The sequence below is a fragment of the Mytilus californianus genome, unplaced genomic scaffold (assembly GCF_021869535.1).
Source record: "Mytilus californianus isolate M0D057914Y unplaced genomic scaffold, xbMytCali1.0.p SCAF_13, whole genome shotgun sequence".
NCBI lineage: Eukaryota > Metazoa > Mollusca > Bivalvia > Mytilida > Mytilidae > Mytilus > Mytilus californianus.
Genome location: NW_026262615.1, coordinates 14260877 through 14273634, shown reverse-complemented (window position 1 = coordinate 14273634; position 12758 = coordinate 14260877). Strand labels below are relative to the sequence as shown.

The window sequence follows — 12758 nt, the reverse complement described above, 5'->3', positions numbered from 1 at the left end:
GTATGATTCAGACTAGGTTGTGAAAGGTTTTGACCATGTCGAGTATGGTTCAGACTCGTATAAACTGGTTGGGTAAAGGTCGAATACAAGTTCAGACTGTTAAGTATGGTTCAGACTACAGTTGAGTAATATCAAGTAAAATTTCAGAAAAATTCAGACTGGTCGAGTAAAAATCAGTTCAGTCAAGTACAGATATAGGCCATTTCAGACTTTTACTGGTTTGTAGTGAAATGTATAAATCGAAGCATGCCAGTTCCGAAACAAACAGGCTACAAGGAATCCCAAGGTAGACCCACCAAGACTAATATTATCTTTTCCTTTACCAGGATCCTCACCCACCCAGTAGTAATAACATAAATGTACAATATGTATTCAAGATTTTTTAGCTTACGTATCTAGTAGCTGACAATAATACTTTACTTTGATGTATACAGAGACAATAACACATATATAGCAATATAGTATTTATTTAGATCTAATACACATCAATTTGTTAAGCTTCTCAAACATTATAAATAAAACAACAATAAATAGCAAAATCATTCCTCAGTCTAAAACTGGTCCTTATCTTATATAAAAAAAATTGGCTGTGCATTTATAGAAAAAAGATGCAGGGCATTTTTGTACATAAGAATTTAGAAACAAACAAACATACTGGTATCTATCAAATATTGATGCTTAGAAAACCTGGAATGAAAATAGATACTCATGTAAATTAATTTTCTACAACTTTCATTCATTGAGATAAGTGGTTTTTTTTAACTTTTAAATTATCAAATAACATGATTTAATAACTCAATCACAAAATTCAGTGATTCCTGTAAAAATGTGATAATGAACCATAATCCAGTATTAGGTGTATACATTTTTAACAATTTAAAAGCATTTCATTATCATTTGTTAAGCAATCACAACAATCTCTCTGCATCCTACTTTATATATGAGTGATAGTTACAAGTTGACAGGTAAGATAAAGGATGAGATAGTTAACATTACAACATTATAACATGGAGAATTTTAATACAATTTTTTTTATCTGATTCCTAGCAAAATTTTTTGGTTTCAATAAAAGTTAATGTATCAAAATATTTAAATAGAATATCTTAACATGTATTACAGTGTTTTAATTGTAAAAAAAATCAAACAAGAGCTAACATCACTACTACAACAAACTGAGTAATCTTATTTTATTGTGTCATATTTTTCAATATTATTTAAAGTCTGCTTTAATGTCTGGAAAAAATGTTTTCAGATAAAAAAAAATCAAATGGTAAAAAATGAGTTTCACGACAAAATGATTATTCTGATGGCAAACTGAGAGACCAGTGGAAAATGTTAGTAAAGAACAGGAAAAAGCTCTTGTACAATGTAGTTATCATTTTCATCTATGAGAAACATAATATACGGCTCTGATGAATGATATAAAAATATATAATTATACTTTGTGCATACAAATATAACTTGGTGCTTTAAGCTAAAAATAATAAGAACACAACGAATAATCTCATATGTAAACAAATAAATATCCAGTAACAAATATACACCATGTGACTTGTTCTATAAATAGAAATTATGAAATGTAAAATCAGATTATAATGTGTATACAATTATGGTCAGTCTTAAACAACCAATTTATTAGATCTAAGAGTTTTATATACAATTAATTTAATTTTGGATATAACATGTCTTCTGATTGGTTGAGGGTGTTTTGTCTATCAGCTCATAGACATAATTTTGTCATGTGACCGTGATGTCATCATCATTTTTTCATGATTTACTCCGGCTTAAAATTGACTTTAGAATTAAATTGTAAGGAATGACTGTAATATATTTTCTGTCTATTCGAAATCATATCAAAAATGTGGTGCACACTTTAAAATAACCCACTACGCAGGTTATTCAGTGTGCACCACATTTTTTATGTTATTTCTTCATAGACAGAAAAAATATTACAGTCATTCCTAAAATATATGCATGTTGATGTATCCTTCCCTGAAAACCCATTTATTTATTTATTTATTTTGATAAGTAACATCTGTGATGCAGGTGTGCAAAACTATAACAACATTATATTTTCAAAATGAAATAAACTGTTATCACAGAGATATATCTCGCCTTTTTGCAATTTTGATAACGCAAATGTTGAAATTAAAATAGCAATACTTTAACATGTAAGTTATGCAAATATTCAAAGTCGATGAACCATGACTGAAGGTACATGGCTAAATAATCTCCATGGAATGAGATGTGCCAATGCTAATACAACTGCATACCAAATACCATTGACTTATTATAAGTCATTCCCTTTAAACAAACCTAAACAAAAACATTAACTTGTAAACTATGTAAAAGTTTCAAAGTCAATGAACCATTATCAGGGGTGGGGCTATATAATCTCCATGGAAACGATACTTGCAAATGCCAATAAATTTGCATACCAAATATCATTGACTTAACATTAGCAGTTCATCTTAAACTGATCTAATCACAAACTAATACATGTAAACTAAGCAAAAGTTTCAAAGTAAATAGACCATGACTGAGGGGGCAGGGCCAAATATTCTCCATGGAAATGAGATGTGTTAATGCTTATACAACTGAACACCAATTAACATTGGCCTACCACTAATGGTTCCCCTTGAACTGACCTAATCACAAACTAATACATGTTAACTTAGCAAAATTTTCACAAAGTCTATAGACCATGACTAAGGGGGCGGGGCCAAATAATCTCCATGGAAATGAGATATGCCAATGCTTTTACAACTGCATACCAAACATCATTGACCTACCACTAGTGGTTCCCCATAAATTGACCTAATCACAAACTAATACATGTAAACTATGAAAAGTTTCAAAGTCAATAGACCTTGACTGAGGGGGCGGGCCCCAAATAATCTCTATGGTAATCAGATGTGCCAATGCTAATACAACTGCATACCAAATATCATTGACCTACCAATAGTGGTTCACCATGAACTAGACCTAATAACAAACTAATACATTGTTGACGCCGCCGCAGTCGCCTTCAACGTCGGAAACAGCCTACCTACGTCTCGCTTTTTGACTCCGTCAAGGTGAGACAAAAAACCAAGGTTCCATATTTATCTTGGTAGAAGAAGAAATCATAATAATGTACATTGGCCATGACCTTATCAATGAAAAAAAATTGTACGTAGTTTAAATTGAAAAATTAACACTGACAAACATCGATAAAGATGTGTCATTTGTGAGGCCTGAACTTCAGCAGAAAAATTTTCAAATCTTCAGATTATTGTAGGTCTGCAAGTAAAATTAAAAACAATGTTTTAATATTGTGAATTTCATCCTGTTGCATTTTCACATTTATAAAAGCACATATTTCTGAATTCACAGTAAACTCTGTGTATGTAAATATGTTACGATATTCTTTATTACTAAATTTCATTCCTCGGGTGAAAATATAAATTTACTTTGACAGATGGTTTACAAAACAGAATTAATCACCATGAAAGTAAAAATGGATTTAATACATAATAAATTAAAACCTTGAAGATCAATGAAAATACATCAAATGATGTAATTGAGCTGTGGTCACATGTTAATTTTTGTTAGTATACAAAAACTATGAGTTTGAATGTGAAACCAGAAAAAAAGATCTCTTCTCATAAAGTCAAAGAAATATGGCTATAAACTATTGCTCTGCTGGGGTGTTAAATTACCATCAGTTATACATGAGGTGGATACTGTATGTTGATAGAAAATGACACAATTTACAAATTAAGTATTTTATAAAATCCTACACACATTGAAGCTTTAGGTAAATAAAAAATTACTGTTTCTTAAGGCCCGCCTTTATTATAAACATTCTTTTGAATCTACAATTTTTGGACATTTTTGGAAACAAAAGTGTCAGACTACAAATAATTCAAATGTATAAAAAAGATGTCTTGCATCAGTTTTTAAGTGTTTAAGTCCACTTTGATAATGAACGTAAGGCAAACAGAACAGTTTAACAAATTGAAACAATGGTGTCCATGATTGTAAAGGATAGGCTTCACAATGATTGTACGTAAAATAGGAAAATAACAACAACTCTTGTCACACTATTTGAGAACAAGCAAAGAAGAAAACTGAACAGAAATACAGCTCATACTATAAAACAAGATAAAACTTGAATAAAAGATTTTTTTTCAATGACCCTAGTACTTATTCTTGAAAATGGCACTCTTTCAAAAAAGTTACAAAAATCAATTCTCTAGAAAACTTTAAAACTTATAAAAAATATTCACTACAACTTGTTATCAATAAGCACAAACCTCAGATACTTTGACATGACAAATTAAAAGTAAAAAAAAATCGTTAAACACTTATGTTTAAATACATAAAAAAGTTCTTACAAGCTTGTTATTACAAATTATTCTACATACAAAAAGCTTTCTTATATATTTGGAAAATATTCAAATGAATTTCCCAACTTAAAACTCAATATTTGAAATAAAATATTTAAAAAATCAGCAAAATGAGATGTTGATATATAACAATGAGAAAGCAACCCAACAACAAAATAAAACAAACTTAGATATATTGGGAGGTTTCTTTGGAATTTACTAAAAATATATGTTCATTATTAATAGACAGTACTCCAAGTTAGATTTAAAGTAGGTATATTTTCCCATTTTGAATGGCATCTGATTAAGTCTAGATTGTAATGAAATGATCAAATTTAGATATATGTGTAGTTCTTTTCAATTAATTAGTTATTACTAAAGTTTGACATTGACCCTATAATACTTTAATGACTCTGTAATAAATTTTTTAATAACTTTTTTGTGTTGTTCCATGGCCTGATGATCCTATTTCCACTGACTTATTTAGGAAAAATTCTAAATTGTCACAAAATTGACCAAAATCAAGAAAAAACATTGTCCTATCATTGATTGAAGTACTAGATGTGTAGTTCAAATTCAGATATCTCTATGAGAAATTATCCAATTTTTTCAATTTTATTGATATAAAAAAAATCAAAATAAATAGATAAAAAAATGCAATTTCCAACTTTATTATTATGGCAATAGAAAACAGACAAATATGTTTTTACCTGATATTAATCTTCAAAAAATAAAACATCTCAAACTTGGCTTTCTTTGTGGAGTTCTAATAAAATTATAACAACTAAACAATTTTTCTAAATAAACTATCAAAACTAACTACAGTTTTTTTAAAAGATCCTCTATATAAAAAACAAACACAGACAAAAAGAGATCAATTTGAAATAGAGAATGGCAATAAAGAGTTCCCTCCCTTAGATTGTTACCCTTAAATCAAATGACATGTCGGAACAAACCTGTAACTTTATCTATGTTCAATGTACTTTGTAATAGTAAACATCTGCGACTCTTTTCACAAAAAATCTTACGATTAAAATTGATCGTAAGTTATACTGAAATGTGTATGACTTACAAGTATTTTTACTCTTTAAGTTTTTTTGTGAAAAGAGCCGCTGACTTGTAATCAGTTGTATATCTATATTCTTACATGGCTTATATCTGGTCACAAAACAAATATTATTCAAAGATTATCCAATTCTTCAAAAACGATGACTTACCACTGACAAAGGTTAACTACAAATATTTTAAAAATATCTTTTCATTAATCTAAGCCGAATATTGGCAGTTTTCCGTCTCATAAAATGAATAATAAAAAAGAAGCAGACCTTTAATGAGTCACAGAGGTGACAGATGACAAGGTGCTTTATCTTCCAACAAAACTTTTCATGAAAAGTTCTTTCAATTCTTTATGTTTCTCTTTGTCATCCATAAACCTTATAATCATGCTTGCATTTTATCTTGTAAAAGTAAATTTACAAACATTTTAAAAAAGGTTTACCCTCTTAATTCTTTCAGAATTAAGTTTTTATGAAGCAAATACAAAAAAGTTTCCTTTGATAAAAAATCTAACCTAGAAACTTTAATTCAAATGTGTGAAACAAACAAAATGGACTGTAAAATGATCACTAAAAGTTTACTCCATGCTAAAGCATTCTACAATATATTGCATGTAATTTGATATGAAGGCATTACAGATATTATTAGAAGGCAATATAGCTAATATTGCTGAAACAACAAAGGTAGACTGGACATGATTGCTCAATCCCTCAATTATGAATGTTATGATATAGAGAAAAACAGATAATGTGTGGAGTTTTTTCAAATACAATTTTTGTGAAATAAGCCAAATGTGACTTATCATAGGCATTAAATCACTTATGACATCCAGGAAAATCATTTCAAAATGGCTGCTTTGGTCAAGTGTGCTATTATCTCTTTTAAATTGAAAATGCATTTTAAAATTATCATTTGATACAAATGAAGACTGACCAATAACAAATATCCTAAATAAACATCAACATGAGCAATGCCATTAAAAAAGTCAAATGTTCATATTAATTGGCTTAAATAGAAATTTCTTTAAATTAGATCATTTGAAAATTATTGTCATATTCCTTAGTTGGTACTGTGAGGCACTTGGACACTGATAGAAAAGGGTTGATCCAGAATTCAAAGCTATTTAAAATCTGATTTTCCTTTGTATCATAAAAACTTATAGAGTATGGAACTAAAATTATGCAGCAAAGATTTTAATTTACAGTTCAGCCAATTATATTATATATAAGCTGTAATAGAACTCTAACAGGTTATCTAACATTCAACAGGAATAACATCTTAATTTCTGTCATTTTATGTAAACCTGTAACAATGAATTTTTCTATCAAAATTGAAATATGTAGAAACTCGTCTAATATGACATTTTAAAAACAAACTAAATCTGTTCCAAGCTAAACTTTAATATCATGACAATCAATGAAATCAATCACCTGTCTAACTGACTATTTACCCAATCTTCAAAAGATTCAGTTTTAATAAGTTTAACTGTAATACATTGTTCCATAACTTGACTTTAAATTGGATTACTAAACGGATTGAAGCTATTTATAGTCTTATGATCGCTGTTAAACAAAGTTATCTTAAGCTTTAAATTACAACATGTCCAAAGTCTGAAGTACAATAAATAAATGCAATAACTTTACACAAATGTTGACTTATCGTCACAATCATTCTCTTCCATTCCGGAACTGTTCTGGATATTACTATCATCACCAATTTCACTTACAGATTCTACTGTAGAATCTGTACGACTTGGATCATCTGTCTGGTTTAAAAATGATGGATCTACAGAGGCACCAGGAGAAGGGAGGTTGTTAATTTCCTGAAAATCTTCAACTTGAGCTTCAAGTGTAAAATTTTTTAACATTTGTGCATTGAGAAAGTTTGTAACTACTGTTTCTGCTTCGTGCATATCATCGTCAAATTCCAGATCTGACGTTAATTCCAGATCAGCAGTTAAATCTGGATCTGCAGTTAGTTCTAGATTTGCTGTATGATTTGGTCCTGGTTCATCACTTGAAAGTTTAATAGAAGGGTCATATCCACTTTTAACTGACATGTCTAAATCTAAAGAAAGATCTGAGTTATCTCCCTTAACATTCAACATAGGTAAATCTAAATTTGTTGTCTCCCTTGTTTTGCCTTCTTGATCTTCTGAGGGTTTATTCTCGAATTCTTCACAACCATGTAAAGTGAGCTCGTTCATGAACTGTTTCAAGGAGAGTTGTAGGTCGAAATTGTTCTGGTTTACTTGTGAAGGTTTTAAAGAGTTATCTTCTCCTGTCTGGCCACCAGAAGCTTGGTCAGCCAGTTCAAACTCCATATATTGTCTGTCATGATTGCTCTGTTTTTTCTGTCTGCTAAGGTTGGACCAACATATATTGCTAGTTTTAGGCAACAAATCTCCTGTATTGTTTGCTATTGTATTTGTGATTTTTGGTTTTGTGGAGAAAGTTTTTGTTTTGTTGTCTTCCCCAAAGTCTATATTTGATGCCGAGAGATTTTTTATAATTCCAAAAGCGCCACCTGTGGGGAAAGTTTTATTATTTGTAGAAGCACCATCAAAATCAACGATTGTCAAATCATTAGAAATGCCATGTGCAGGGCTAGATTGATGTCCATGATCAGGGCTTACTTCAGCAGCACATGCCCCTAACAATTCGTCTGGCATATTGTTTGTATGGTCACTTGTTTCTAGATCTAACATATATTCTGGTCCAAGGTCAAGGTCACCAATTCCTGTGTCAGCCAATAATTTCTGAACGGTACGACAGTCAATACAGTCACTATGGTGGACATCCTCAACAGTTTTGTTCGGAACACCTTGGACAGTATCTCTTAATTCAGTGGATCTCTGCTCATCATGTGTGGTACCAACATATTTCAACTTTTTATCTACAATGAACAAACACAAAGCATGAGGTAACACAAAACAGAATATCCTGGATAAATTTTACTCAGCAATACTTGAATTCATTTCTAGTATTATACAGATACAGATTTACTTGGGCATTAAAGAGCCTGCGTGGCTCGCCAGTTTCTATGTGCATTATCAGAAGTAGCCACTCTCCAATATTAAGAGTAGAATATGATGCATGACTGAAATCTCTTTTTTGTTGATCTGGTATCACTGATAATTTTTTTCTATCAGATTTCTCTCTATGTATTATAGCTTTTGCGAAAAACACAAAAAGGTGTAAAAACCATCATTTAAGGCTAGTTACTCCTATAAGAAGTCAAAGACAATTCTTACTATGTTCCCAAATTTGTCTTGCTGACAATTTTTGCTTTCTAAAGTTTCTATCTATATATTATTTAGTTTTCAAGATAATGCACAAAAATACAAAAAAGGTAAAAGTATTTATCTAAGGCAATGAGTCATGTAAAGGGTCGTTTGAAGATTTAGACCATGTTCAAGTGAATTGTACAATTTGTCCTGATGATCATTTTTGCTATTAAAAGTTTCTCTCATATTTTTTAAGATAATACACAAAAGTGTAAAAATAGGTAATCTTTGTCATTTTAGGGCGATAACTCCTATTAGAAGTCATCTAACAGTCTTAATAAAAGTAAACAGTAGGAAGATCTCAACATTCTAAACATTTTTGCCACTTTCAAATTTTCTCTATCTATAGAGGTTTTTAAAATAATGATCAACAAAACTTGCCATTTTCCCCCGATGTTCTATTTTATGCCTAGTTGGTTGGCAGGTGGGATCATAGGACAAATTTGTTAAACCAGACAGCAAATGATGTGGACAACTTGGGTTTGTATTGACCCTGTAGTTTCACAGAAAATGCTACTTGTAAAAAGTAACAGATGGATGATGAAAATAGCTCACTAGACCCTCTTTGTTTTCTATCATTTGGTTAATGTCTCATTAATAGCTAGACACTACACATCTCCTTTGTTTCAGATTTTTTCTAAGTCTAAATAGTCTCTCTTAATGCTCATTTAAATAAATGGGGAATGTGTCCATTGGACACAGATGATGCCACCCACCGCTTGCATATAATTTTAAAAAGGAACATAAATCAAGAACAGTAAAAGTGACGCTACCCAAATTCGTACCTGATTTGAGTTTTGTGGTAATAAGCATTGTATATAAGTTTCATAACATTTGGGTTAAGCAAACTAAGTTAGAGAATGGAAACAAAAAATTCAGCAATGTTTCCATTTGTAAAGGGGCATAACTCTAAAATGGTTAAAGTGATGCCACCAAAATTCAAACTAAATCTGTGTTATGTTATATTAACCATTGTGTATAAGTTTCAAAACATTTAGTTACGACAAACTTAAGTCAGAGAGCGGAAACGAAAAATTCAGCAATTTTTTTCATTTGTAAAGGGGTAAAACTTTAAAATGGTAAAAGTGACGTCACCAAAATTAAAACTTGATCTGTGTTATGTGATAATAAGCATTGTGTATAAGTTTCATAACATTTGGTTAAGGCAAACTAAAGTTAGAGAAGGGAATGAAAAATTCAGCATTTTTTCCACTTGTAAAGGGGCATAACTTAAGAACAGTAAAAGTGACGTCACCAAAATTAAAACTTGATCTGTGTTATGTGATAATAAGCATTGTGTATAAGTTTCATAACATTTGGTTAAGGCAAACTAAAGTTAGAGAAGGGAATGAAAAATTCAGCATTTTTTCCACTTGTAAAGGGGCATAACTTAAGAACAGTAAAAGTGACGCCACCAAAATTAAAACTTGATCTGTGTTATGTGATAATAAGCATTGTGTATAAGTTTCATAACATTTGGTTAAGGCAAACTAAAGTTAGAGAAGGGAATGAAAAATTCAGCATTTTTTCCACTTGTAAAGGGGCATAACTTAAGAACAGTAAAAGTGACGCCACCAAAATTAAAACTTGATCTGTGTTATGTGATAATAAGCATTGTGTATAAGTTTCATAACATTTGGTTAAGGCAAACTAAAGTTAGAGAAGGGAATGAAAAATTCAGCATTTTTTCCACTTGTAAAGGGGCATAACTTAAGAACAGTAAAAGTGACGTCACCAAAATTAAAACTTGATCTGTGTTATGTGATAATAAGCATTGTGTATAAGTTTCATAACATTTGGTTAAGGCAAACTAAAGTTAGAGAAGGGAATGAAAAATTCAGCATTTTTTCCACTTGTAAAGGGGCATAACTTAAGAACAGTAAAAGTGACGTCACCAAAATTAAAACTTGATCTGTGTTATGTGATAATAAGCATTGTGTATAAGTTTCATAACATTTGGTTAAGGCAAACTAAAGTTAGAGAAGGGAATGAAAAATTCAGCATTTTTTCCACTTGTAAAGGGGCATAACTTAAGAACAGTAAAAGTGACGCCACCAAAATTAAAACTTGATCTGTGTTATGTGATAATAAGCATTGTGTATAAGTTTCATAACATTTGGTTAAGGCAAACTAAAGTTAGAGAAGGGAATGAAAAATTCAGCATTTTTTCCACTTGTAAAGGGGCATAACTTAAGAACAGTAAAAGTGACGCCACCAAAATTAAAACTTGATCTGTGTTATGTGATAATAAGCATTGTGTATAAGTTTCATAACATTTGGTTAAGGCAAACTAAAGTTAGAGAAGGGAATGAAAAATTCAGCATTTTTTCCACTTGTAAAGGGGCATAACTTAAGAACAGTAAAAGTGACGTCACCAAAATTAAAACTTGATCTGTGTTATGTGATAATAAGCATTGTGTATAAGTTTCATAACATTTGGTTAAGGCAAACTAAAGTTAGAGAAGGGAATGAAAAATTCAGCATTTTTTCCACTTGTAAAGGGGCATAACTTAAGAACAGTAAAAGTGACGTCACCAAAATTAAAACTTGATCTGTGTTATGTGATAATAAGCATTGTGTATAAGTTTCATAACATTTGGTTAAGGCAAACTAAAGTTAGAGAAGGAAATGAAAAATTCAGCATTTTTTCCACTTGTAAAGGGGCATAACTTAAGAACAGTAAAAGTGACGTCACCAAAATTAAAACTTGATCTGTGTTATGTGATAATAAGCATTGTGTATAAGTTTCATAACATTTGGTTAAGGCAAACTAAAGTTAGAGAAGGGAATGAAAAATTCAGCATTTTTTCCACTTGTAAAGGGGCATAACTTAAGAACAGTAAAAGTGACGTCACCAAAATTAAAACTTGATCTGTGTTATGTGATAATAAGCATTGTGTATAAGTTTCATAACATTTGGTTAAGGCAAACTAAAGTTAGAGAAGGGAATGAAAAATTCAGCATTTTTTCCACTTGTAAAGGGGCATAACTTAAGAACAGTAAAAGTGACGTCACCAAAATTAAAACTTGATCTGTGTTATGTGATAATAAGCATTGTGTATAAGTTTCACATCATTTGGTTAAGGCAAACTAAAGTAAGAGAACTGAAACAAAAATTCAGCAATTTTTCCACTTGTAAAGGGGCATAACTTTAGAAAAGTAAAAGTGACGCCACAAAAATTCAAACTTGACCTGTGTTTTGTGGTAATAAGCATTGTGTATAAGTCTCATATCATTTGTCTCATATCATTTGTTTGAGGCAAACTAAAGTTAGAGAACGGATACCAATTTTTGGACGTACAGACGTACGTACGTAGGAACGGACTGACGTACAGACGTACGTAAGTAGGGACGGACGGACATACAGACAGACAAGACAGGGTAAAACTAAATGCCCCCTCTGCTACGGCGGGGGATAAAAAAAAACATCTGCAGCCCTCTAGATCTTCTACACTAAATATATTCCACTTTTTTCATCTACATTCCACAATCTGACTTACTGTTATCATACTTGAGTTAAGGTTAGAAATTAGTTTTGAATAGAATTACCCCATCTCCTTGTCTAAAGCTATATGTAGCTATTTACAAACCTTCTGATTCCTCAGGGGTCTGTGCTCCAATCAAAACACTGTCTCTGCTGAAATATACATGATTAAAACATAATTTTCTATAACTGCCATTTTTAACTTGATGTCAAATTGTAAAACATCAGTTTATTATTTTCAATTTTTTATGACACTTTCCTTCACTATACCAAGGACAAAAGAGATTAATCTTTTGTATGCAATATTTTTATAAAATCTAAAGTTAGACCTCACGGGCTGCCCACATTATACATCTAGGAAAATCCACCAAAACTGAAGTGTACAAAAGACATAAATTTAGAAAATTTTTAAAAGTTAAGAAAGAAGGTTTAAATAGCGTAAAAAGTATTTAATGGAAAGATCACAAAATGTTATTTTTCATTTCACTCCTTGTATCAGTCCTTGGCTCATCTAATGACATTTTGCTCTTCTCTTGAGCTTTATATGAGAATCTCCTATCCA

The 12758-nt window shown here is 30.8% G+C and overlaps 1 protein-coding gene across 1 annotated transcript in view; it reads right to left on the bottom strand.

The window, feature by feature from the left end:
* Positions 1-451: 451 nt before the first annotated feature.
* LOC127723220 (ankyrin repeat and IBR domain-containing protein 1-like) overlaps positions 452-12758 on the bottom strand; it is a 44858-nt gene continuing 32551 nt past the window's right edge. The window contains exons 20-21 of the mRNA XM_052229780.1: positions 12303-12349; positions 452-8321 (exon numbers count right to left, since the gene is read on the bottom strand). Of these exons, the coding sequence (XP_052085740.1) occupies positions 7066-8321; positions 12303-12349 (1303 nt within the window). The 3' untranslated portion in view covers positions 452-7065. The remainder of the gene's footprint in view (positions 8322-12302; positions 12350-12758) is intronic.